The following is a 24,015-nucleotide window of genomic DNA, read 5'->3' on the forward strand; positions in this document are numbered from 1 at the left end:
GCCTACCCATGTATAAAACATGAGAAAGTAAAATACACGAGCACTCGTATCAAAAATGGCCTTTAATAGGAGGAAAAAGGGTGAGTAGGGCAGTGCGTTCAGTCTCATTGCTCCAGAAGCTACAAGGAGAAACTCATGCCTTTTCCCTTCCAAGAGCCCAAAGTTCCACCAGGTCCATCTTTAAGTGAAAGAGCCTTTCCAGAATATGGAGTCACTGCACAGAAGTCCACCACGGCAGCAGCAGAAACTCATACTACTCCCCAGACTTCCTCAAAGGCAGTGGTAATTTTAGCACACGTCAGGGCAGCAGAGAGGGGATAGTTGCTGATGGAAACCATCTTTTCTGTATAGTCAACATTGACCTGGGGAAGAGGGAAAGAAAAGAAGGTGCAAAGCATCAGGCTGCAGGTTTTCACTTAGTCACATCTATCTGTCACCATTGGCTGGGGAGGCACAGTATTCCTGCATGACAGATGCCAGCCCTCACTAGCGCCTTGGGAGGGAGAGAAGTCCCAAGTGTTGGGTTGGGGAGGGGGATGGACAAGGGAGACCAAGCCCAAAAAAAAGAGCAGAAGTAAAACAACCCATACTCAGAACAAGAGTGAAATCTATGCTGCTAAAGGGTTTTACAGCTCCAAATAAGGGATGCTTGCACTTACCGAACCATGAGCAAAAGCTCCAACAACAATGGCAACTGGCTCTGCTGCAGGAACCAGTTCACGCAGATCTGACACTTTGGGGACTGCAAAAGAGGTACCTAGCTTCAGGCAGCCCACAGGGAGATGGTCACTCACTGGGTTTTTAATCACCTGCAGAAAGAAGGTTACTAGAGGTGCAGAGGTAAGATACCCTGCCCCATAGCTAACTCTGCTGCTTGTACAAAGCAAGCCCAACCCACCACGCTCCTCCAGCACTGGCTGCAGAGGAGGAATGCTGCATTACCCGTGGGCAGTCAGTGGTTACCTTCAACAGTTTCTGAGGCCCATCGGCTGCTCGGACGCTGAGCTTGTGCAGCAACTGAACTGGCAAAAGAAGAAAATGGCTTAAGCTGACTGTTCTTTTGCTGGAGGAACCCTATCCTCTGCCTAGAGCCGAAGTAGACAAAACTCCATCTTCAGACTTCCCTTCAAAGCATCATCTAAAGCAGTCCAACAGAATACTAATCAGTTACTCTGTTGCTAGCTCAGCCTCCTGCAGGCGCTCCCCTCTGTGCTAAGGAACACACAGTTGGACGTGGAACCCACAAAAAGAGACACTTTGGTTTCTGTGCTCTTTTCTCACTCTCACATGTTTAAGGCTGGTCCAACTGTGTGCCTCTTCCCAACGTTCCTGCTCTCCTAAGCACCCTCCCGCATCAGTTTGTGGCTGGTACGAAGTTTGCATCACTTACCCATAAGACCACAGAACCGATCAAAAGTTCTCGGGATTCTGGTTTGGGGATTGATCTCAATTAGAACATTCTTCTGGGTATGGATGTAAACCTGCAGCAGACCAGCCCGATTCAGGGGGCTGTCCATGAGCATCAGGAGACTCTGAAGGACAAAACCACACAGTAGTAGAAACAGAAAAGGCACATGGGAAATGACTTCAGAGTTACACCCCATGAGTGCAGAAAGAACTTATGCTGAAGCAGAAATGAGTTCATTTGACTATGTAACGCTAACCTAAAGCAATCCCATTCCCAGATAAAACATTAAACGCACAAGCACGGCGGGCAGGACTAAACTTGCCCCGTTCAGAGGCACACGCAGACCCGCACACCTGAAGGGCAGCCCCGGCCACCACACCCCGGTACCTGGTGGGTGATGTCCGGCCGCACCTCCGCGGGGTCCCGGCCGTTCCGCAGCAGCAGCGCCTTGTGCTTGTCACAGCTGAGGAGCTCGAACGTCTTCCCCACCTACGGCCGACCACGGGCAGGTGGGCAAAGGCTATCGCAGCTGCCTTCGGGCCGGCCAGAGCCCCCCCCCTCCAAAACCTCCCGCACCTTCACAGTCTCCAGACTCGCCCCCTCCAGCACCACCAGGAGCCGCCGCTGCCCGCGGGGCCGCTTCGCCTCCAGCGAAACATCTGCCGGCACCGCTGCCTCCTCATCCTTCTCCTCACGCGGCCGCCGAGGCGCCGCCATGTTGTCACCGCCGCATGCGCGGCACCAAGCGCACAGCACCAGCCCCGCCCTCAGGCCGCCCATCCAACATGGCTCCGGGGGCGCGCCCCTAATCTGGCTCCGGCCGGACGCACTTCCAGAGCGCGGAGCGGCCGCACCGGAAGGTGGCGGCGGGACGGAAAGAGGTTGTTTCCCACCGGAGCACTTTGGCCGACGGCAGCTTCCGGTGTCCTTCCCGGTGGGGCGCGCGGCGCGGCGCGGCCATGGCGCAGAACCTGAAGGACCTGGCGGGGCGGCTGCCGGCCGGGCCGCGCGGCGTCGGCACCGCGCTCAAGCTGCTGCTGGGCGCCGGCGCCCTGGCCTACGGCGTGCGCGAGTCCGTGTTCATCGGTGAGTCGTGCCCCATTGCTCCCGCTCCCGGTAACCCGCCTCCCGCGCTCACCGCGCCTCTCCCCCCCTCTCTCTCCGCAGTGGAAGGCGGCCAGCGGGCCATCTTCTTCAACCGGATCGGCGGCGTGCAGCAGGACACCATCCTCGCCGAGGGGCTGCACTTCAGGTAGGGCCCAGTACCCCCGCCCCCTTCCGCGCCCCCGGCCCCGGTGGGTGCCCCCGCCGTGACGCGCCTCCCGCCCCTCGCAGGATCCCCTGGTTCCAGTATCCCATCATCTACGACATTCGGGCCCGGCCGCGGAAGATCTCGTCCCCCACCGGCTCCAAAGGTGAGAGCGGGCCCCGCGGGCAAGCACGGGGTTCGGGGGGAGCCGGCAGCGCTCATCCCCCCCTCCTCTTCAGACTTGCAGATGGTGAACATCTCACTGCGGGTCCTCACCCGTCCCAACGCTGCGGAGCTGCCCAGCATGTACCAGCGCCTGGGGCTGGACTACGAGGAGCGGGTCCTGCCTTCCATCGTGAACGAGGTGCTCAAGAGCGTGGTGGCCAAGTTTAATGCTTCACAGCTCATCACTCAGAGAGCCCAGGTAAACCTGCACTCAGATGGCAAAGAAACACCTGAGCTGTGCATATGGGGAACCTTATATAAAGGATGAATGTGTTAGGTTGGTAGGTGGTGTATCTAAATGAAAAGGGCATGGAACTGTATCCCACTTGGAGTTTTGATTCCAGTACAGATGCAAATGCTAAGGCTTCTGAGAGGAAAACTGGATTCATTGGTATATAGAGTGCAGAACCGCACCATAATGTAATGGGGAAGGAGGGAGGGCTGATTTACATCATAATCCACACAAAAGTAGATCTGCCTTTAAGAAAACTATTACCTGGCCTTTCATGGGTCTTGGAAGAGCTGTCAGAGCGCATCAAACAGTTTTAAAGGCTCTGGAAAGTGAAGTGGATGAGCAGTTAACAGAGCAGTAAGTTTTCTGTAATGGATGCTACAGAAGGGCAACAAATATTTCTATTTAGAAAAAGGTTAGAGGGTAGCCTGGGGGCAGGTTGCAAAATAATAGGAATATTTAGCTTTAAAAAGCCTGTATCTGAAAGTTTGTGTTCTGATAATTTGATTGCCAGGGATTCTGAGAATATTCATCACCTGTCGCAGCTGAGGGAGAGAGAAGTTGCTGGTCTTCCTTTAAAAGGCTTTAGAGGAGATCCTGCATGAGGCTGCTAAAGAGAATAAGTTGTCAGATGAAATACAAAGCATCTCTTTAAGTAGTTACAAGAAAAAGAAGCAAAGAGGAGAACCTAAGTGTGCAGGTCTTGTTGTGAGAACTGTTCTGTAGCAGGGACTCCAGGGTTTTGTGCTAGGCCACATGCTGTGTGCTGGAATGGTTTGTTAACAGCTGGATAAAGAGAATGTGTGGAAAGGGGGGATGTGACAGCAAAGAAACAATGTCTGCAAGGGATTTAGGTTTATCAGAAGCAATGACAACTGTTAAGTGTTTGAAACTTCCGAACAAACTGAATTGAGTGCAGCCTTGTCATATGTTCATTTAGTTATTTGTTCATTCGTTAATGTGAAGTGATGGGTGTATTGTGGCCCATGGGTATTGACTTTACAGTTATGCACTTGCAGCTCACACAGTGAAGGTTTCTGGCAGCATTTTAGAGCTGTGCTCAGAAACAGCTGCAACAGGAGTAAAAGCAGATACTAGGCTGGCCCAGCATGTGATACTGCAGCAGCCACTTACTGAAGCCAGTCTTTGGTGCAGGACTTGTCAGCCTGCCTGAGAAAGATGCTGACAAGTTAAAGGTAGAACCAATCAAAAATACCTACCAACACCACTCTTCCAAAGAGACTGATGCAAGTGGAGTACCCACACTGGAGGAGTTGCTACAGTAACGAAGAGAGATGTGATACATAGTTAACAAAAAATGATGTGGGTTTTTTTTCCCCTGCATCTGAATACAGATGTGAGGAGACAGTCAAACTGCCAACAGTGGCAAATGCAAGGTGGACAAGGAAATACTTGTTGCCAAAACCTGAAACATGGAAACTGTGGCACTGGATGTGGTAGGATGTGACAGCAAAAAAACAAACCCAAACCAGATGATTTATTTTTCCAATATGAACTGTATAATTAATAATAACTGTAAATAAGATGTGATATGCTTTTGGATACATAGCTTTGGCTATGCAGCGACAGATTCAGAGGTGGTATTAATGATAAATGGCCATGGTTCAGGGTTTGTTCTAGGTAATTTCTCTCTCTGTGAGGAGCAGTTGTGCTTCACTTGTGGGGTGCACAGGAGGGTGAAGCAGCCTGTGTTTGTACTCTTCTTGCTGTATTTGTACTCTTCTTGCTGTCTTTGTCTTTCAGGTGTCTCTGCTCATTAGGCGAGAACTGACAGAGAGAGCCAAAGACTTCAGCCTCATCCTGGATGATGTGGCTATCACAGAGCTTAGTTTCAGTCGTGAATACACAGCAGCTGTGGAAGCTAAGCAAGTGGGTGAGTTCCATTTATGCCTGAAAAGAGTGGAGTGCTGCCTTTGCCCTTCCTCTGAACTGATGAACAAGGAAGCAGGATTTGGGCTAAAGGAATCCGAATTTGGGTTGGCATGTCTCTGCTTCTGCATTGATACAGCTACAGAATGATCAATCCAAGCCTCTTTTATAAACGCTGTCAGAAAACTCTGGGCTATAGCCAATGGGATAGACCATCAGAGGGACTGAGCTCCCAAGACCAGGCTTACTCTTCAGGCTGGGACTCTCACCACTTACTGTGGGGATTATGTGTAGAGGGTCTGATTGCTTCTAACTTTATCTAAGGCAAAAGTAAAGGACACTCAAATGCATTTCACAGTTGCAGATCTGGCCCCAGAATGCCATCAGTGCTTCTGGAAGCAGAGTCCCCAGGCCTCAGCTCCAGGGTTCTAGTTCAGTGAAGGGTTCTGAAGATGGAATCCATTTCCAGTGCTTTTGGCCATTCTCTTTGCAGCTCAGCAGGAGGCACAGCGTGCACAGTTTCTGGTGGAGAAGGCCAAGCAAGAGCAGAAGCAGAAGATTGTTCAAGCTGAAGGGGAAGCTACAGCTGCTAAGATGATATCCTGCTTTGGGAGATTTTGTGGGATGTGGCTTGTGAGCTTGACACAATCTGTCACATCGGGTCCATGCTTAGGAGGCTGTTACAAGATGATAGCTTCAAGTAGGTCGCAGTTTATCATCCTCACCCTACAGTTGGCTGGAGTTTGATTTGTCTGAGCTTACAGGCCATGAGCCTTCACTCCCTGTTGTAAGGTTTAGCTTCTATTGGCTGTGTGTGACCATAATCCATAATGTTGTTATTGATTTAGAGAAGTAGAAATATGCCTGCCCAGAGGTCCATGTTAGATGGAGATTGCTTTCCACCCTAGGATGTTTCTAGGAAGAATTCCTTGAGGTTAAATGGCTTTTGTTAGGATTTTCCTTAACTTTGGCTCTGCTGCACCTGGGGGAAGCTCTCAGCAGGAATCCAGGCTACATCAAGCTACGTAAGATCCGAGCTGCTCAAAACATCTCCAAAACGGTGAGCACGGAATTCCCTTTGTCCTTTTGCAAGTCCCGGAGCTGTTTGCTCAGCCCAGTGGCCACATGATGAGTTTAAGGCGAATGTGACCTGCCCTGTCCTGATCTCTGTTCCTGTGCAACCCTTCTCTACTCAAGTAGACCTTAAGATTTAGCTTGCAATGATCGGCAGTTAGAGGTGAGGCCAGGAGCTCACGCCCTCCGTATGACAAGGCCAGATCCACATCAGATTCCATCACCCACCCTCAGCTGCAGGCACCAAAAGCTCCTGGTTTCCTGCAGGCTGAGAAAGGGGAACAGATAAGTGTGGGATCAAAGGTCTTTCTGGCAGAGAGACGGAATGAGCACTTCTTTCAGAATGTCTGATGGCACTGGGATAAAGTCCAGAGTTGTTTTGGGGAATTGCATTGATTTAACTGAGGTCTCAAGTGCTGTATCTAGAGGGGGAGAGAAGTTCTTGATCAGTGTTGCATGTGCATTTGTATTCTTTGTGCCATCTCTGTCATGGATTTCTTTTTCCAGATTGCTGCCTCACAAAACCGTGTGTATCTCACAGCAGATAACCTGGTACTGAACCTGCAGGATGAGGGTTTCACCAGGTAAAGGGGCCAGATGGCTGCGTTTATCTGCACCCTGCTTGTGAAGCTGATCCCAGAGGATACAGCTAAGCAGGGAGCTGTCTGTCTTACTTAAGAAATGACATTTTTGTTGAACTGTTATATCTAATCGATGTACTCTTTGTTTCCCCCCCCTTTCCCCATTACTGCATCTCCTGACACGCAGAGGAAGGTGAGGCACTGTTTCTTTTGGTCCTTTCGTTTTGTGTACTTGGAACAGGGGTGTTGATGTTTGCCTGGTGCCTGGGATGTTTCTGGCTTGGGCCTTTGTGGCCATGGGAAGTTTATTCCATGTCTACCTCAAATCCCATTAGTGATGTGAAGCTTGAAACCTTACCTGCAAGAACAAGGAGGGTATAGTCAGTAACTGGAGCTCTCTGTGTGTCCAGTAGGGAACCTTGTATGGGAAAGGCAGGAACAAGTAACTGAGGAGTGTCCCTATGTAGACAGGGCGTTCTGCATGTATGGCAGAGAAGGCTGTAAGAAGGCAATTAGATGGTTGTGGGAATTGTGGTTGAGGTAATGATCCTACAAAAGGTGCTTTCGTTTCTCACCAAAAGCTTTCCAACTCCATCCTAGAAAACCCCATTCCCTGCTTTCAGAGCTGGCAGGAGTTTGGTGGCTTTGGGTAACCTGTCCAGTGTTTATGGACAAGGCAGTGCCAGCTGAACAGCTGAAAACTTACATTTCTTAGAATCAAAAAGGGAAGCCAGAGATGGTTTCTTTTCCCTGGCATCTCTGATGCTTCTTTACCTTTGATCAGATTCTGTCTTACTCATCTGAGAAGGCTCAGGGGGCTTTGCTGGGAGGAAGAACGTGGAAGCCCATAACCTTTGGATGTGACACCGCACACTCCCAAGTCTGTAGCGTAGGTCTGGTTCAGCTTTGTGCTTTCTGGACTAATGACTCTTTTCTGTCTCCTTTCAGTGACAGTCTCCTACCCAAACAGAAGAAATGAAAGAAACTAAAGCCTCCCAGAACCAGCGGCGCTACCCAGCAGCAGACAGGAGTGAGGAGCTTCAACCTCCCTCAATGGCATTGTTTGCCCTCACTTTGAAGTTGTTAATCCAGTAGCCAGATTTGGTTCCCATTCCCCTGCTTCATCTGTGGTGGTCCAGTTAGAGGATTGGGCTCTGCCTCTGGGCAGCTGTGATTCCTTCCTCACCCTACCAGTTAAATATGGGAAGAAGAGGGGACTTACTGGGATTAACCCATGTGGATATAGTAATTCACCTCTAATCTTCATTAATCTGTAGATTTTTTGTAGGTAAAATCAGAATTTTTTTCTTATTTTTTCTTTTTTTTGGCCAAGTGAGGGAGTTCTGCTGCCAAGAGCACCAGGCTTTGTTGATAGTAAATCACATTTCTCCTTCACTCTTGAATCCCAAGAGAACCTGGGCCTGAATTCAGGAAAATACCATCCATTGGGTGCCTGTTACTGCTGGAAGGTCTGTTTGTGTCACTGTCTGCTCAGTGATTTGTTCAAACGTTTGTAAGGATTAAACCCCCCCAAATTTACACTGTGTCTTGGTGTGTTTAGTGTCTGAAAAAGACGTTGTTTTCCATAAGGGGAGGTAGAAAAAGAACTTTTACTTGGTTGAAGATAGAATTGGGAAGTTGTGGAGAAGGGAGCAAGAGAAACACCCTCCTGTTCACTGAGAGATCACAGGGTGGGAGAGAATGTGGACAATCATGTAGCTGCATGGACACTGAAGAGCTGAAATCAGCATCTCCCTCTGCTTCCTCTCGTGAGGGAAGTGTAGATAGCCATGAGGACAATCCTCAGCCTCCTCTAACAGAACAAGTCTGGTAAACTCAGCTCTTACTCTAAAGTCAGGCCTTTCACTGTCTTTGGTGCCCTCCTTTAGACACTAATATTTTCATATCTGTATATTGTGGAGCCCAAAAGGTGAGGCTGGAACACTGCTGGGTATAGTGGGATCATCACCTTTGATTTAAGTACTGTACCTAATGCATCCCAGGATAATGGTTTCAGTTTTGCCTGACAGGGCACGTTTTTGACTGGTAGAGCTTACCATCAACCAAAATGCCCAGATCCTGTTCTCCAGGATTGCAGTTGAGCCTCTTGTTCCCCAATTTACACGTCCAGCCAGGATTACGCTATTCCAGGTGCAGAATCTAGCATCTGTTCTTGTTAAATTCCATGTGGAATGGGTGCAGAAGCCTTTGTGTGAGTTTGTCACAGCTGACTTTTTGTGCTCAGACTTACCTGACAACTACCAACGCTCAAGCTTCAAAGCCAAGGAGCCACCATAACTGATCGCAGGTTCTGGTCAGGAGTCTGAAGGCTGCAGAAAAGTGATGAAAATCAAGCTAGAGCCATTCTTGTAAGTTCTTGCAGAGCTGCAAGTGGAGCCAGAAGTGCAGCTATATTCAAAGAGAGAAAAAGCTTTTGGGACTCAGCATTCAAAGAAATACAAGTTTATTTACAACCAAAGGAGAAAACATGGCCATCACATCGAATTCGGGTGTATTTACAACATCCAATCAAAGGATCAAATAGAAAAGGGACCATGAGAAGAGGGCCTCTTCATCAGGGACTGGTGTTACATCAGCGATATAACAAAGGGTGACGGGTTTAAACTTAAATGTGAAGTTCAGGTTAGATACAAGGAAGAAGTTCCTTACTGTAAGGATGCTGAGGCGCTGGCACAGGTTGCCCAGAGAAGTGAATGCTCCATCCCTGGCAGTGTTCAAGGCCAGGCTGGATGGGGCTTGGAGCAACCTGGACTAGTGGAAGGTGTCCCTGCCCATGGCAGGGGGTTGGAACTGGATGACTTTAAGGTCCTTTCTGACCCAACCCATTCTGATTCTATAGGGCAGAAGGTTGGTATTAAGGAGAAAGGAAGTTTCCTGTTGAACTGCAGAGCTGCTGAGCTGAAACAGGCCAAACCCTCTGTACTTTAAAAGCTGAGGCTTCAGGGAACACTACTAACAGGATAAATTCTAACTCACAGCAGTGGGCAGAGATGTAGCTCCTGTAAGGAGCTTCCTTCACTCTTCTTCAAGTTCGCTGGAGCTGACCCAGCACAGGTGAGCTTGGGCCCCAGTGCCCAGAGAGCAAGGGGAAGAAGGGGCCTTATTTCCATTACTGAGGGATGAAGGGGCAGCAGGAGATGCTGCTGGCCTGCCCAGGAACGGGACGAGGAAGTCAGTCAGCTGAGCTGGAAAGCAGTCTGGTTCAGGGCTGGAAGGTGGGATGGAAAACAAGGGAAAGACCTAATTTCAGTCCAAGGGTGAATAATGCAAGACAGCCCAGCCTGGATGTGAGCCCCAGCCCTGTACCCCTGGTTCAAACCCTCCATGGGGCTACCTGCAACCTATTTTTTCTTTAGTGAGCCTTTCAGCTTTTTCTCCAAGGAGTGCTGCTTCCGTGCCTTCTCCTTCTTCCCCAGGTTCTCATAGACCATTGACTCCTCTTTCTGCCTGGAAACCAGGGGAAAACAAGGAGGAAAGGTGAGCAAGAGTAAGAAACCTGCCAAGGCAGCAGGGAGACTGTTGTCAGAGGCAGGCCAAGCTGCGCCTCTGCTTGAGGTGAGCTCTTACTTGGAGGGTTTCCGTGAAGCTTTGGCATGCATGTTCCTTGCTGCAGGGGGATAGGCAATGTTCCCATACTCAGACTCTTTTGGCTTCCCTTTCTGAGACTACAGGAGAGAAATACCAAGCAGAGAAGAGTGTCATCTGGGGAAAGCAGATGGGGAAAGAAGGGTTCTGGCTGTTTAACCATGCTCCGTGCTAGGATCTCAGTGGAGGTGGGTGGATTGCTGAAGGCTTCAGGCTCAGTGCACTCTGCCCACTGCTCTCACAGGGGGCTGCAAATGCATCCTTGTTACAGGGGCAACCAATACCACTGGAACGCCTGGGAGTGCCACATGTCAGCCAAAGAATATGAAACAGCAGCTACTGGATGCTGCTAGAGGCTACAAAGAGAGAGAAAAGATGCCACTTATCAGGCAGCAGGAGAAAATCCTGCAACTGCAGAACCAGCACAGGAAAGACAAAGACAAAAGGACAGGGCAAAGTCTTGTAATCAAACAATGCTTGGTGGAGGTGTGATGTAGAAAATAACTGCATTAAAGCTGTCTAGTAGTTCAGAAGGGGTTGGTACTCAAGCTGCTGATGTTGTGCTCTGAATTTCAGGACAGGAACAGGGACTCAGACCTGGATGCAGCATCATAGTGTGTGTAGGTCCCAGTGCTAGCCTGGAAACAGAGCACTCCATCCCAGACCTCAGCTCACAGTCCCCTTTCTCACCTGGATAACTTCCAGCTTTTTCTTGGTTGTCTCTATGAACTGGCAGATAGCCATATAGATGAACTTGTACTGGGCCTCTGTCTGCACCATCCCTGAGCGCTGGGCCCTCACCATCTGGATGGTCTTCTGGATGTCAATGTCACAGTCCAGCCCTAGCAGGAGACATCAGGAAAGCTTATGGACGTGTCCACTGGCCCCTCTCCCAGTTCTCCACCAAAAGCAGTCACAGTGGAGGTCAGTCAAGAAGTTTCCACCTCCCTCCATGCTCTTTACTCCTGTATGGCCCTATCCCTCCTTCCTGCTCAGCATCTTTCAAGTCTGGCCCTGGAGAAAGAGCCCAAGCTCAGGAAAAGCTGAAGTAAGTGACTATGGTGCAGAGATCCAGCACTGCCACACGGCAAGGACAGGGCAACCTGCTCAGGGCTGTGGCAGGATCTCTCCCACTGATACCTGATGGTTTTCATCCATTGCAGCTGGACTTAAGGGCACAACCCTACTGGGTAGGCCAGCTCACTTCAAGATACTCTGGGGTCCTCTTACCCTTGGTGGAGATTGTTTCCACTATCATATCAATGATGATGATAGTCCCAGTGCGGCCAATCCCAGCACTGCAAGGAGAGGACAAGCAGAAGTCAGAGCAATACAGCTCCTGAAACAAAATGCAGCTGCTTCTGGGGAAGGACACAGCACTTGTAGAAGCTGTTCAGCAATGCCACAGAGTCACAGATTCAATAGGCAGAATTTGGTTTGGGGGCATCCAAGAGGACAAAGTAAGTATCAGAGCTGGCACATTCTTCATTCACGAGTCCTGGGAACAGCTGGTGGAGCAGGAGAGACTTTCTATACCTCACCCTAGAGAAGGGATGGAGAATGCTTCAAACCCTACCAACCTGCAATGCACCAGAATAGGCCCTGCATCTGGGATGCTCTCTTGCTTCTGGTTGATTTGGTCAAGGAAGCTGAGCACTCCTCCTGGGTCGCTGGGTACACCGTGGTCAGGCCAGCTCAGGTACTGGTAGTGCCAGATCTCACGCACAGCCTTACCCTGATAATAACAAGACACCCCACTGGTAAAACTGCAACCCAGTCCTATCCCTGGCCTCTGCCCCAGTGAGAGGTGGGTCTGAAGCCAGAAGGAAGCTCTGTCTCCTATGCATTTCTTGGTGACTCCACAAAGTAAGCCCAGCTCAAACCCAATGATGACTCAACAGCAGCATCACCACCAGCAGTTCCCAGCCTTAGACAGCCAATGACTGTCCAACCCGCTGGTTCAATGGCAGCCCTCTACAAGGTATACTCACGTTATCTTTTGGACACACACAGAGGTGACGGAGTTTGTACTCCAATGCATCATGCTCCCCAGCGTTCTCCACGAGGTAGGGACCATATTCCTTCATGCTGCCCACCTCTGGCCAGTAAGGCACACATTTGTTCTGTGTAGGCAGAGAGAATGGGGTGAGGATGGGCACAAAGCACGAAAGAGAGAAGATGCAGAGCAATGGCTGAAGGAGAAGAAGGGGAGCTCTGAGACACCACAAGCCGCTGCTTACCCGTCCTTTTTCTACCTCCCGTGTAGTCATCACGATAGTGCGTGTGTTCTCCTGCCACACCATTTGCCAGAAGTCATTGACTGTGGTGTCCAGGCAGCCCTGGCTGGCGATGTAGGTCTTGGAGCACTCATCTGGGCTGGCCAAGTTGTTCTGAGTGTGGACAAGGGAAGATCAGAGGGCTGCAGGAGCAAGAGGCATTCCCCCATTCTGGGCATGCAGGCATCTTTTGAGAGTCTCACCTTGATATAGTTGGCATTGATATAGTCAGATCCGGGTATATTTGGGTCCCTTCCTTGGAGAATGACTCTGGAATGATCAACTGGGGATGCAGTGAGAAAGCAAACAGAGCACTGAGATGCTCTGATTCTCAGAGCCACGTGAAGCTTTGTCACTACCCCACTCATCCATACTACCCTGTGCACGCAGCATGCCCCTTATTTTCACCTCTCCTTCTCTCACCCTGTCCTCTCATCTCTCTACCCCTATGATGGCTCATTGGAAGCTAATGAGCACAATGCAACCCTTCCTCCTTCCTTCAAGGACATGAAAAGTGTGTGACCTCTCCCATCAGCTCTTACATCCTCAGTGCAGTACACCTTTAAACCTGCTCTGAAGGCTAGAGCAGGCTGAGGCAGAGCCAGGGATGACTGAGGCAGCTCTTCATTGCCTGTCTGTGTCTGTTTGGGTTTGGGTTTTTTTGTGGTGGAAAAGCAAGACTCACAAGGCAAGATGTTCTTGTATCGGTTCTTGCTCTTGTTCTCAGGTCTCTGACCCTCGTGGCGGTCAAACAGCTGCTTGGCTTCCTGTTTTTGCAGGCTCTGAGAGCAGAAAGAACAGTCATGGCAAGGTCACAGTGTATGACAAAGGAGGTGGGCACACACAGGAGCAGTGGTGACTCTGGGACACATGGATGGGCTTGTGGGAGAGCAGAGAAGAGAAAAGGAAACCTAGACTTGGGAAGTCCAGGCTCGAGCCCTTGATGTCTTGGTAACTTCCAACCATGAAAAAGCATATTTCTGCCTCTCTGGGTTTGCTTCAAGGCCAGAATCATGTCCCCCAGCAATTTCTTACATCAAACTCCTCCCAGAATCCAGCCTTGGATGCCTCCTCAGATAGACTCTTCTTGTTCAGTTCCTGCACTCTATTCTCAATGTCAGCAGCATTCACCCTTGTAGCATAGTAGGGCTGGGGAAGGGAAAACACAATGGGTTGGCATGAGAGAGAAGCTGCTGGAGAGCTAAGTCTCCTTTGTGTGCTGTGGAGAAAAGGAGGACACAAAGCAGAAACAAACAGCAAGTGGGTCCCTCCAAAGGATCCCTGAGAAACAGAGGAAACGGGATTTACCTGCTTCAGGTACACGAAGGAGCCAGACACCTCCTCAATTCCAGTCTTCTTGAAGTGCTCCACCAGATCTGCCAAGCTGTCAAACGTTTCAGCACCTCCAACCGTGTAGCGTCCGTTCTAAATAGAAGAAGGATGTGTAATATCCCACTCAGAACCCCATATAGACAAAGCTGATGATGCTCAAGGGTGCAAAGCCATAGGCACTACCCTGTGCCATCAGAAAAGCATCCTCCCTCCGGCAGGGGGGTCAAATGGCAGAGAAGACAGTTCACAGCATGGTGAACTGCCTCCTGTTCTCAGTGGATGGAAGCCCACAGAAGGTGTATTGCTCTCAGCTCCCATTTAAAGTCACTTGTCATTGAAATCTCCCTCCACTATCTGCACCATCCCACATGAAAGTAATAGAACTGGGGCCAGCCAGGTTGGTCACATCCTTCAGACCAAGCATAAAGGCCTTGCAGATGCTCCTCCTCCAAGAGCTTTGAACTCTTCTGATGAATTCAGGCTTAGATTGTGAATCCTCCTCTGTCCTTCACCACAGACTCCTTGTACTGGAGCTCTCAGTCACACTGAGCCCTGCTCATGGCTGAGCACACAGCCCACAGTCACCCAGACTGGGGTGAGGACACAAAGAACCTGTTTCAGGATCCAGCTTCAGGAACACTGCTGCTAGTAACCAAGCTGTCAGAGCCCATGCTTTTGAGGACGTGACCAGCAGGGATCAGCAGAGACCTCTTCCATTCCCTTTCCTTTTGCTCTCCCAACTGCTCACCTCACACATGATCTTGATGTGCGTGACTTTGAGCCGGGCCCCCACAGCACTGGTTGCCCCAGCTGGTGCAGCATCAGAGCCAGGTTTAAGCTGGTCAGTGAGGACAGACAAGACAAAATCCCCAGGTTTGCTGAGGCTCTCCCGCACCAAAAAGGTCCAAGGGGTGGCTTTGGCCTGGAGAAGCGACTCAGCTGCAGAGCCTGACAGATGCCCATGGTACCACCTAGGAGAAACAAGGGGGGGAGATGCAGGTAAGTGCTCTTCAGTGATGAGTAAAGGACAGCAATGCTGGGGAAGGGTGAGGGAGAAGGAAGGAAGGGGCAGAGAGAGGGGAAGGAAAGAGATAGGGAAGAAAACCTTGGGACCCAGGGAGCAGAATGCTGAGAGCAGAGGGCAAAGTGGGAAAGCACCAAGTGAGATCCAGTTGTGTGATACACGCAAGCACAGGTAAGCAACACCCGATGGCTTGAAGACCAGTTGGGAGAGGGTAGTCCATGGGTTTCAGCACCTCCCAGCACTACTGGGATTCTTGCATTCTGCTGCAAGGTGCTTTGGAAGTTCAAGCACCAAAGTCAGAAACTCTCCCATAGGATTTGGCAGTATCCAGATGGTTCTGTTGAGATCAGATCCATTAAAGAGCCACCCCAGCAGCCCCTCTTTCTGAAACTCAGCCACCTCTTCAATCAAAGGATAACTCCCATTCCCTGGGCACACTATACCGCAGCAATCAGCCTAGCCATGGGATTGGACACCAGGAGCCACCTAAAGTCCGTATTCTGCTCCAGGTACTTATCACTGTTACTGATCCATGTGCACATCCTTGTCCTTGGTGCAAACATCCAGTCTGCAGCTCCTTCTCTTAGCACAAGTTGAGGAGCATCCCTCATAGACCAAGGGGCTCTCTGCCTTGCTGCAGGAGTGTCCCTGGGTGCAGAGGGATACGAACATGGTGCAAATGGCACCACTGCTGTCCAGCTCCTTCCCCCCAACAAAGCTCTCAGGGCAGTGTGTGTGCCTGGTGGGATCCCACTGCACTGTGTGATGGGGAGGAGGTGACAGCACCAGAAGCAGGCTGGGACGTGGGACAAGCCTGGCCCTGCAGAAATGATGGTTTTGATCCAGGTCAGGTCATCTCTGTGCAGATCCTCTGGTTCCTCACCTCTGTCCCAGGCTTCACAGTCTCCATGGACCACACCAGAAGGTCTGGGGGGGGACACTTCTGAGTTGACCAGTAAAGATGCAGAAGGCCATGGTAACTGCAGCTCTGTCCTGCTTCCACAAAACTCACTTGGAAGCTGGAGCTAAAGATACAGACTACAGAAAGCCAAGAGCTGCATGGTGCTCTGGACACTGGGAAACGCTCTGGATCATCCCACTTCTCCACTACCCGTTTTCTGATGGAGCCTCTACTGGGTCTGACACACAGAATGGTTTGGGCTGGAAGGAACCTTCAGGATCATCCAGTTCCAACATGTCTCAGCCCAAGGGTCACCACAGCCCTGGCCCCTTCACTCTCTCCTAGCTCAGTATCAGGGAGGGGATTTGGGCACTTCTCCTCCAGCAGGGATGGGTTCAAAGAGGGCTCTGGGCTGAGGATACAGCTGCTGAGTTTGGCCATTTTCCCTGGCAGCATTTCCAAAGCAAGCAGCTGGTGCATCAGACTGACTTGTAATGCTCTTCCCTGCTCCTGCTCCTTGCAGGTACCACAAGCACCAGTGATGTTCTGTTGCATTCACTGCATGCACTGCCATCTAGGCCAGGTTGATGCTCCCAGAGCTGTGGCAGCAGGTTTGCTGCCCACGGAACAGCTAACAGTGGAGGTCTGGAGTGGTACTGGTGTCTACGGTGAGCTACACGTTGTTAGAGCTATCTGTCCCCAAGAACTGAAATGAAGCCCAGAAGGCCCAACTCACAGAAGCAGCTGGGGCATTCATTCACCCCGGCATCTGGCCAGACCAACACATTCCTCTACACAACATCTAGGGATCATTTTGACAGCAACACGTGGCAGGCAGTTACTGTGCCTGGGCAAGTAATTCCTGTTTGATCCTCACTTCATGTGCTGCAAGGAGCAATGGCATTCACTGCACGGCAGCTGTTAACTCCTGAACCTCCTCCCAAAGAAGCATTCAGCCACCATGTGCCAGCGCTCAGATGCTCCCCAGGGAATGGTTGACCCCTCCTGCCCATCAGAGAGGTCCCCAGGCCTCCCCTCCTCAGGTAGGAAGGGGTTAATGGCTCCCAGTTAAGCCCAGCTCTTCAAAGCCACGTGATGGAAAATCACTTGGGGAGAGAGTGAGAGGAGCTTTCGTAAGAGCCTTGCGGGCAGGGAGAAGTTTCCAACCGCAGAGAGGAAGGGAGGAAACTGCAGGGCCACAACCCAACGGCCCTGAGTGGAGAGGACAGCCGGCAGGCAGATGCTGGCCCCTCTGCAGCCCCGTCCCCAGAGCAAGCAGGGGCATACACAGGCCCTTTGCCCAGGGAATCTTTGCTCCCTGTTTCCAGGACCCATCCACCCCAGGGCACCGTATGAACTGCTCCCCAGCCTGCATCAAAGAGCCTGAAAACACAGTGGCAAGAGCGAACCCACCTGATTTGATTTAGGAACTTGGTGTCAGAGGCATATGCAAAGTGGAGATAGGAAAGAGACTAAGCAGGCTAGGAACAGCTGGGGAACGTGGTCCTGCTCTCAGCTACATGAGTCACTCAGGCCTGGAGTAACCAAGGGGTTCTGTGGCAAGGCTGAGGTCTTCCACATAATATGTCACTCTACAGGCTGCTGCAGACCCATAGCTAATACCATAAACCTTTGCTTTTAGGAACAGTATATAAATAGCAAAGGCAACAGGAAACCAGAAGTAAAAGTAGATCTGCTATGGTGGGTCAAGGTATAGCCAGCTATTGCTGGGGGTGCTGCCCCTGTGGAAGCATAAGGAGGCTACGGGAGGCAGGAAATACTTTTTGCAGGGTTTGCCCTGGGGATACAGGCACAGGCAGGGCAGAAAGACAGACCTGAAGCACAGAGGAGGTCTCATCACAGACACATTGGCCGCTTTGCTTTCTCCATACCTCTCCGTGGTAGGGTCGGAACAGTTAAGCGGGTATCGCAAGTCAATGATGGTTCCATCTTTGTCCTGCAGTGAGCCCTGTTGCTGCGTGTAGTACTCCACCAGTTCTGACAAGGTGGCAAACTTCTCCCCTCCATACAGGTCATAGAAATCCCCGGTGTTCTGGATGCGGATGTGAGTTACCTGATCACCTACCCTGTGGGATGATGCACAGTGAGGTGGTTACAAAAGAGGCAGAAAATGTTCTGCATTACCTCCTGCCACAGCAAGGAGCAAACAGACCCACTGAAAGGAGGCAAAAGAGAAACTCCTGGGGCAACTCCCAGGGTCTAGTTGATCCTGGGAAGCTCGGGTCCTTTGGGAAGAACTCAAAGGAATAAGGACAGAATGAAGACGATGCCATAGGATGTGTGAGGATCAAAGCATCCTGTGTATATAACCCTGGAAAGACAGCAGCTGTGGTCCAAGTCACTTACCGCACTGAAAGAGAAAAATCCCCCTGATTCTTCCGACTGGGTCTGGCCAGAAAGCTCCCATGGACACCTCGTCCCTTCAGTAAGGCTTCAGCTTCCAGCCCACTCAGGTCACGGTGAAACCACCTACCAGAGGAGATGGAAGGAAGACCAAGTGAATAAAAAATGACTAGGCACTATTATGGAGACTTGTAGAGCGAAGCATGGCCCCAGTCAGCACCCCTAGAGATACCCATGTGGATGATGGCAGCATCCCTTTCTACCTGAAACCTCCCTCACGCTATGAAAGGTTTCCATTGAGACACAGCTTCCAGGATGATTGATCCCCCCAGTCTGTCCTACTTCCTGGTTCCCCGTCTTTACACACACACACATTTCTCAGTCCCTCTTACCTCACCATCGTGGAGAGCAGATGAAGAAGGGGACAAGCGTCTACAACCAATGCAACTCAAAAAACACAGAGGAGAACTCGGCTTGCGCTGGTGAGAAACGGGAAGTTGGTGGTCTGCGCTGGAGCACCCAACGCCACGCTGGTTCTGCGCCTCTCGGGAGCTGGCCGGGCATCTCTCCTGGTGTCTACCATCAGTCCATCCTGACCCTCTCCATCCACCTGTGTCTGGATCGGTGCTTTGATCTCTGGCCCTCTGCACAGTGCTGTGGGGCACGGGCAGGTGCGAGCCTCTGCGCAGCTTGGCACACGCAGCTCCAGGGACAGGAAGCGCTCTGAGCCATCGGCTCCCCAGCCCCAAGCTGCTTTGCACACTTCTGCTTCTCCTTTTGTGTCTTTCCTCCCCCCATCCCATTACTCTCTGGTTCCCTGTCTTCTTTCACACCAGGGCTGACTCTATAAGTGCATCTTGGGTCCCAGCTGCATGTCTTCTGGTCCCCTTCTTCCCCAAAAGGCCAATGACAGGCATGAGTGCTCCCCACCTCCAAGCCCTTACCATGGTGCCAAGCTGCCTGAGGTCACTCACATGCCCACAAGGCTGAAGCAAGCAGTACGTGGTGACATACGCTGAGCAATGAGACACCCCACTGCAGGTTACATCTGCCCGGCCACACAGCTTGGCTCTGATGGGTTGCCCTCATCGACCTACCTGAAACCTCCATACTCCGTTTCGCTGATGAACTCTCTGGGCAGTTAAATGTTCAATGTGCCCTGTACAGCCACAGGGGGAAATCTGTGCAAACACAGATACTGAGGTGCAGGCAAGTGTTCTGAGCACAGCTCTGTCTTCCCAAAACAGCCTGCTGGAGGTTGTGACTGATGTGAGCAGTGCTAGCTCAAAAGGGATGGGGTGGGAGGTAGCCTTAAAGCTGCCCAGAGAAGAAGGCAGACACCAGAACAAATAGCTACTACCTACAGTGTGCCCATTCAACACCAAGTTTGCTTAGCCTAGGACCTTTAAGATCCCAGTGCAGCATTCTGAAGCTAACCTGGACAATTAAATACAAAGAAGGAAAACTACCCATTTCCAGTTACCTAGCAGCCATTGTCCCATGACTGCTCTTTTTGATAGCACTGGTTTCAAGGTCTGCAGGCCTCAAGAAAGAATGGGAGTTAAGCAGTGGCCAAAGAGGGAAATCCAGCTGGCAAAGGAGCCTGACTTTTAACTGTGGCTACCTTGTGTGGTGGTGTGGGCAGCAGGAACAGCAAGAGATGTGCTCATCTCAAGCAGCAGCACCCCACCAGAATGGGAAACTGAACAGGCTGCTAGCAAGGAGCGAGACAAAGCTCGTGGCCAAGACAGGAACTAACAACAAAGGGAAGTACAGGGGAGACGAGTGGGAAGCTAAACCTTATTGCTAGAAAGGCAACCCAGTCACCTACAGGAGCTTCCTTTGAAATGCTTCTATTTTCACACACGTGATGGACCGGGATGTGGGGAGGTACAGGGATCCAGCTGTCCTGGCTTAAATCTGATAGTAAAAATAAGGAGAGTTTAAAGGCTTAGAGACCTGTGGCTCTTGGGAACAACTTCTATGCAAAAGTGTAGAAGCTGCACCTAAAAGACTGCAGCTAAATCAGAGCCAGTCTAAGCACTGACACAGGAAAGAAATATTGTCTAGTTAGGAAAGAAATGACAAAAGTCCCAAAAGAGAATTCCTGATATCAAAAGATTATGTAGGAGCAATATGAAGCCATGGCAGAGAAAAACTAAAACCTAAACATCCCTACATCTTATGAACTGGCTGAAGGAGAAAAGCTGCCCAAGGAAAAGAACATCAGTGGGACACAGAGGAAGAGGGAAAGAACAAGGTAGCAAAGAGCCCAGATTAACAGGTTAAGAGATTTCAGCAAAGAGACTGCTCCTGTGCTGCTGTTTCAGTACAGCACAGGTGGTAGAACCTCATCTTGTAAAACCTTAATGGAGCCAAGCCACAGCTAGTGCAGGGCAAAGGAGAAGATAAATGAAATAGTGAATTAAAAGATACACACATCTGGACTGCTGTAAAAGAAAGGACACTGAGAAACTGGACAGAATCAGCATAAGGCCACTAAGACAGTGAAGAACCTGGAACTCAGCAAAGACAGAGGAAGATGGGCTTGTTCAGCTTGGAGAAAAGATGCTTGAGGAGAGATGTAACAGCTGCCTAAAAGGGGACTTGTGGGGTTTACAAACAATAAACCAGATTCTTCTTTGTGGGACACATTAAAAGGTCAAGAGGCACCAGGCACAGGTTGCAGCAATGGAAATCCTGATTAGATGTGGGGAAAAGCTACACACATGCTCCCCCTGCCAAGGGTGGTTCAGCAATTGCCACAGGTGCCCAGGGAAGCTGGGGAACCTCCACTCCTGGAGATGTTCAGAACTCAGCTGAACAAGGCTCTGAGCAACCTGATACAGCTTTGGGGTTAGCTCTGCTGTGAGCAGGGTGGTGGAGTAGGTGATCCAGAGGTCAAAGTGGTTGTCAAAGGAGGAGTAGAGGAAGAGGTTATGTATAGAGTTTCTTTTCCCTCTGTATTCCCTAAACCTCCATTTGCAGCTACTTGTGGAGTCAACCCTCAAATCCATAACGTATTTAGCATCCTTTGGCAAGGAGTTCCAGGGCCCACCTACAGAAACACTCCCTCCTTTGGCTTGCTTATAACCTGCTCCCTGCCTCGTCTTTATTAATGTCTGGTTGTTGTAAGAAAGAAAAATCAGTGACTGATTCCTGATCCCTATTCACCCCATCCAAACTGCTCATGACACTGACCTGTAACATCCATATCCTTCCTCAGTGTTTTGCTGGGCTGAAGGCTCTGACTGTGTTCTACACCTCTGATCATCCTTGCTGTCCCTTTCTGAGATGTTTCCAAGACTGGTGTGTTGTTTTGGAGGTAAGAGTGAAAGATAGCACAGAACTGCAGCGTTCTAAGATGCTGGTGAGTCACAGACAGTGGGGATTTCTAATTGTTCACCACTACCAAGCATTAAGCCAGCAATTACACAGGGTTATATATGACCACAGGCTTACTCCAGAGAGGTTATGATTAGTTCACAGTTCATTGTTTTAGATGCAAATGTTGAATTCTTTTCCTGCATGAACACTGTTTTACATGTGACTATATGGGATTCCAGCTGCTCTTCTATTGCCCACTCATTCACTGTCATAAGGTCTTTCTGCAGTTATTCAGTCAGCTCCCACCCTATTATCCTGAATAACTCTCTAGCACCAGTCAGTTTTCTCACCTCACCAAGTTCTATTTCCAGGTCTGAACAGCAGAGACTCCCGGTTAAGCCTGTGATTCGACCACTGATGACTTCCCTTTGCTGAAAGAACTGAATGCCTATTCCCACCTTCCAGTTCTTATTTTCTACTAATTCTTCACCCATGAAAATCTTCATCCTCTTTCTTATGCCACAACTTTAGCTTTAGTTAAAGACTTGGATGAAAAACTCTTGTCAACTGATTTTTTGGAGCTCCAAGGAATCTGTCTCAACCAGACCTGCCTTACCCACAAAACTGGAGTTTTACAAAGTTGCCTTCCTAAAAGCAGATGCTGGCTCTTTATTTAATATCACACTCACTGACTTCTCCATTCTACTGTCTATCCTCTTGCCCAGATACCAACTAGGTTGTTCTGTGCTTCCCTGCACCCGAGGGATCTCATTTGGAGACCTTTTTGAGCACCACCATTGCATTTGATACTTCAGATCCTCACCACTGAGATGATTTTAGTCAGGAGGTTTTGCTGTTCTGCACAGAACCGCATCCTAGTTCAGCTGTTGGCACAGAGGGAAGGCCACCTGGGCTTCGGGATGGGCAGATGGAACACGGGACCCCAGGACCACCGTGGTTTCCCAGACTCTTACCATAGAGTAGTAAATCCCATTTCTGTACATCATGCCACTGCAGTTTCCAGAGCAGAGCAACTGGTTGGACTGACCCTGAAGACTTTATGTCCTGCTGTTCTATGAAGGACTTGAGGGACTGTAGTGAATCAAGCCATAACCACCCACCTGCCCTGTCTCTGTACAGAGACACTGGCAGAAAACCTGTAGCAAATGGGGCATCACAAATCTGCTTGCTCTTTATCAAAGTGAAACAGCACAACCGTAACAGCAGTAAGAATCTAAACACTCTCAATCCCAGCCCTTCAGCTACGCCGAGGCTCCTATCAGAAGGTGAGTTTTGCCCACTTCCTACTGCCAGTGTTTGTGGGTTTCTCCCCAAGTCCTGTTTGCTTCCCCTGAGGAGCATTCACAGCACTCACCCACAGGATGGCATCAGGATCTTGACTCTCAGATCCCCTCTGCCGGAGGACTGACAGCAGCTGGTGGAGAAAATACCACAGCCCTTAACCAGGGGGTCCTACTAAAGAAAGTAAAGCAGTATTGGAATGAGCAAGTCAGTACCTTGAGACAGACTTGGGGGAGAGACCACAGACCCTGACAGCGAAGGGTGGAATTGCAACCTCCCGAAGGGGCTAGATGCTCCTGCGTTGAGTGCCACAGAGCGGCCGGGGGCTGCAGCACCTCCTGTGACTCACCTGTGTCCGATCCCGCAGCCCCGAACTCCGCCTGTTCCTGGGCGGACTGAGGAGAAGGCAAGTCCAGGTCAGCCAAACCGCAGAGGGCTTAATTCTCACCTTTCGGAAAGCACTTCCTGGGGTGTAGTTAATGAATAATTAGGGAGGGGTGGAGGAAGGCCAAGGCGGGAGAGGTAGATGGAGTCGGAAGGGATCGACTGTGCTTCCTGCCTTCCTATCCACTGAGCTCACGCCCTTGCTGTCTACATTCCTGCCTGGTTTGTAACTGGAAGGCAGAACCGGAGACAGCTTTCTCACACCTGGCTCGCAGCTACCTGTGCTCCCAGGCCCGGCTTCGTCACTCCCAGCCCTGCCATGCTGGCCCACATCACCCTCCCCAAAGACCTCAACACTTCCAAGGACAACAGGCTCATGAGGCAGGAGGCTACAAGCAGAGGCATCTGATATGTCCCTTCATTTGGATCAAGTCCGATAAACCAAACATCACCATGGAGCAAGGCTGCCCCACTAGTTTTGTCTCTCTTCAGTTCCATAAGACATGGGATACAATTTGATGTTGTTTGCGTTGCTCTAACCCAGGCTGCAGCCAAACTGGACACAGTCCTCCCACACCACTCCCTGCTGCCTTTTTCCTTAGGGCTGGTATGTCTGCCAGCACAATGAACTGTGCAACAATACAGCCAGTGGGTAGTGGTAGGAATGAGTTACCTGCACCCACCCTGCTGAGGACAGGGGGTCAGAGGCAGTTGCAGCACTTGCTGAACAGCACTAGCTTCTGTTTACAGACACATTATGTAGTGCATTTCAGATAACACGTTTGCAAAGCTTGCTCCAGATGGAGCTGAAATGGAAAATAAAGTCACTTTATTTTATAT

At 50.3% G+C, this 24,015-nt stretch overlaps 3 protein-coding genes across 9 annotated transcripts; 1 reads left to right on the forward strand and 2 right to left on the reverse strand.

Annotated features, from left to right (window-relative positions):
• Window positions 1–44: 44 nt before the first annotated feature.
• EMG1 (EMG1 N1-specific pseudouridine methyltransferase) lies at window positions 45–2,164 on the reverse strand. 2 transcript variants are annotated; one of them, XM_061365429.1, is made up of 6 exons: window positions 1,985–2,164; window positions 1,796–1,897; window positions 1,391–1,481; window positions 964–1,022; window positions 660–809; window positions 45–362 (listed from the first exon to the last, which is right to left on the reverse strand). In XM_061365429.1, exons 1-6 carry the CDS (start codon window positions 2,123–2,125, stop codon window positions 249–251), a joined length of 657 nt encoding a protein of 218 aa, XP_061221413.1. In that variant the 5' UTR covers window positions 2,126–2,164; the 3' UTR covers window positions 45–248. The 2 variants fall into 2 exon arrangements, with proteins under 2 accessions (XP_061221413.1, XP_061221412.1); XM_061365428.1 differs by having other exon boundaries at window positions 1,391–1,532.
• A 129-nt stretch (window positions 2,165–2,293) lies between these two features.
• PHB2 (prohibitin 2) lies at window positions 2,294–8,198 on the forward strand. The gene is made up of 9 exons (XM_061365498.1): window positions 2,294–2,494; window positions 2,576–2,660; window positions 2,744–2,823; window positions 2,897–3,081; window positions 4,879–5,008; window positions 5,498–5,601; window positions 5,987–6,064; window positions 6,586–6,662; window positions 7,608–8,198. The coding sequence occupies exons 1-9, from the start codon at window positions 2,368–2,370 to the stop codon at window positions 7,636–7,638; spliced, it is 897 nt and encodes a 298-aa protein (XP_061221482.1). The 5' UTR covers window positions 2,294–2,367; the 3' UTR covers window positions 7,639–8,198.
• Window positions 8,199–9,106: 908 nt separating this feature from the next.
• Window positions 9,107–23,408, reverse strand: PTPN6 (protein tyrosine phosphatase non-receptor type 6). Of its 6 annotated transcripts, none has more exons than XM_061365501.1 (16): window positions 23,141–23,335; window positions 22,865–22,965; window positions 18,166–18,288; window positions 17,691–17,885; window positions 14,622–14,844; window positions 13,850–13,966; window positions 13,577–13,690; window positions 13,227–13,323; window positions 12,745–12,824; window positions 12,506–12,655; window positions 12,257–12,388; window positions 11,846–12,000; window positions 11,496–11,563; window positions 10,956–11,107; window positions 10,248–10,345; window positions 9,107–10,127 (listed from the first exon to the last, which is right to left on the reverse strand). In XM_061365501.1, the coding sequence occupies exons 2-16, from the start codon at window positions 22,876–22,878 to the stop codon at window positions 10,022–10,024; spliced, it is 1,824 nt and encodes a 607-aa protein (XP_061221485.1). In that variant the 5' UTR covers window positions 22,879–22,965; window positions 23,141–23,335; the 3' UTR covers window positions 9,107–10,021. The 6 variants fall into 6 exon arrangements, with proteins under 6 accessions (XP_061221485.1, XP_061221488.1, XP_061221487.1 ...); XM_061365504.1 differs by having other exon boundaries at window positions 22,865–22,962; window positions 23,141–23,235; XM_061365503.1 differs by lacking the exon at window positions 23,141–23,335 and adding an exon at window positions 18,555–18,816 and having other exon boundaries at window positions 22,865–22,967.
• Between the last annotated feature and the right edge of the window lie 607 nt (window positions 23,409–24,015).

This window comes from Neopsephotus bourkii, unplaced genomic scaffold, assembly GCF_033783945.1.
Source record: "Neopsephotus bourkii isolate Nb327-2 ecotype Australia unplaced genomic scaffold, CSIRO-AGI_Nbou_v1 NB_1287, whole genome shotgun sequence".
NCBI classification, from domain to species: domain Eukaryota; kingdom Metazoa; phylum Chordata; class Aves; order Psittaciformes; family Psittacidae; genus Neopsephotus; species Neopsephotus bourkii.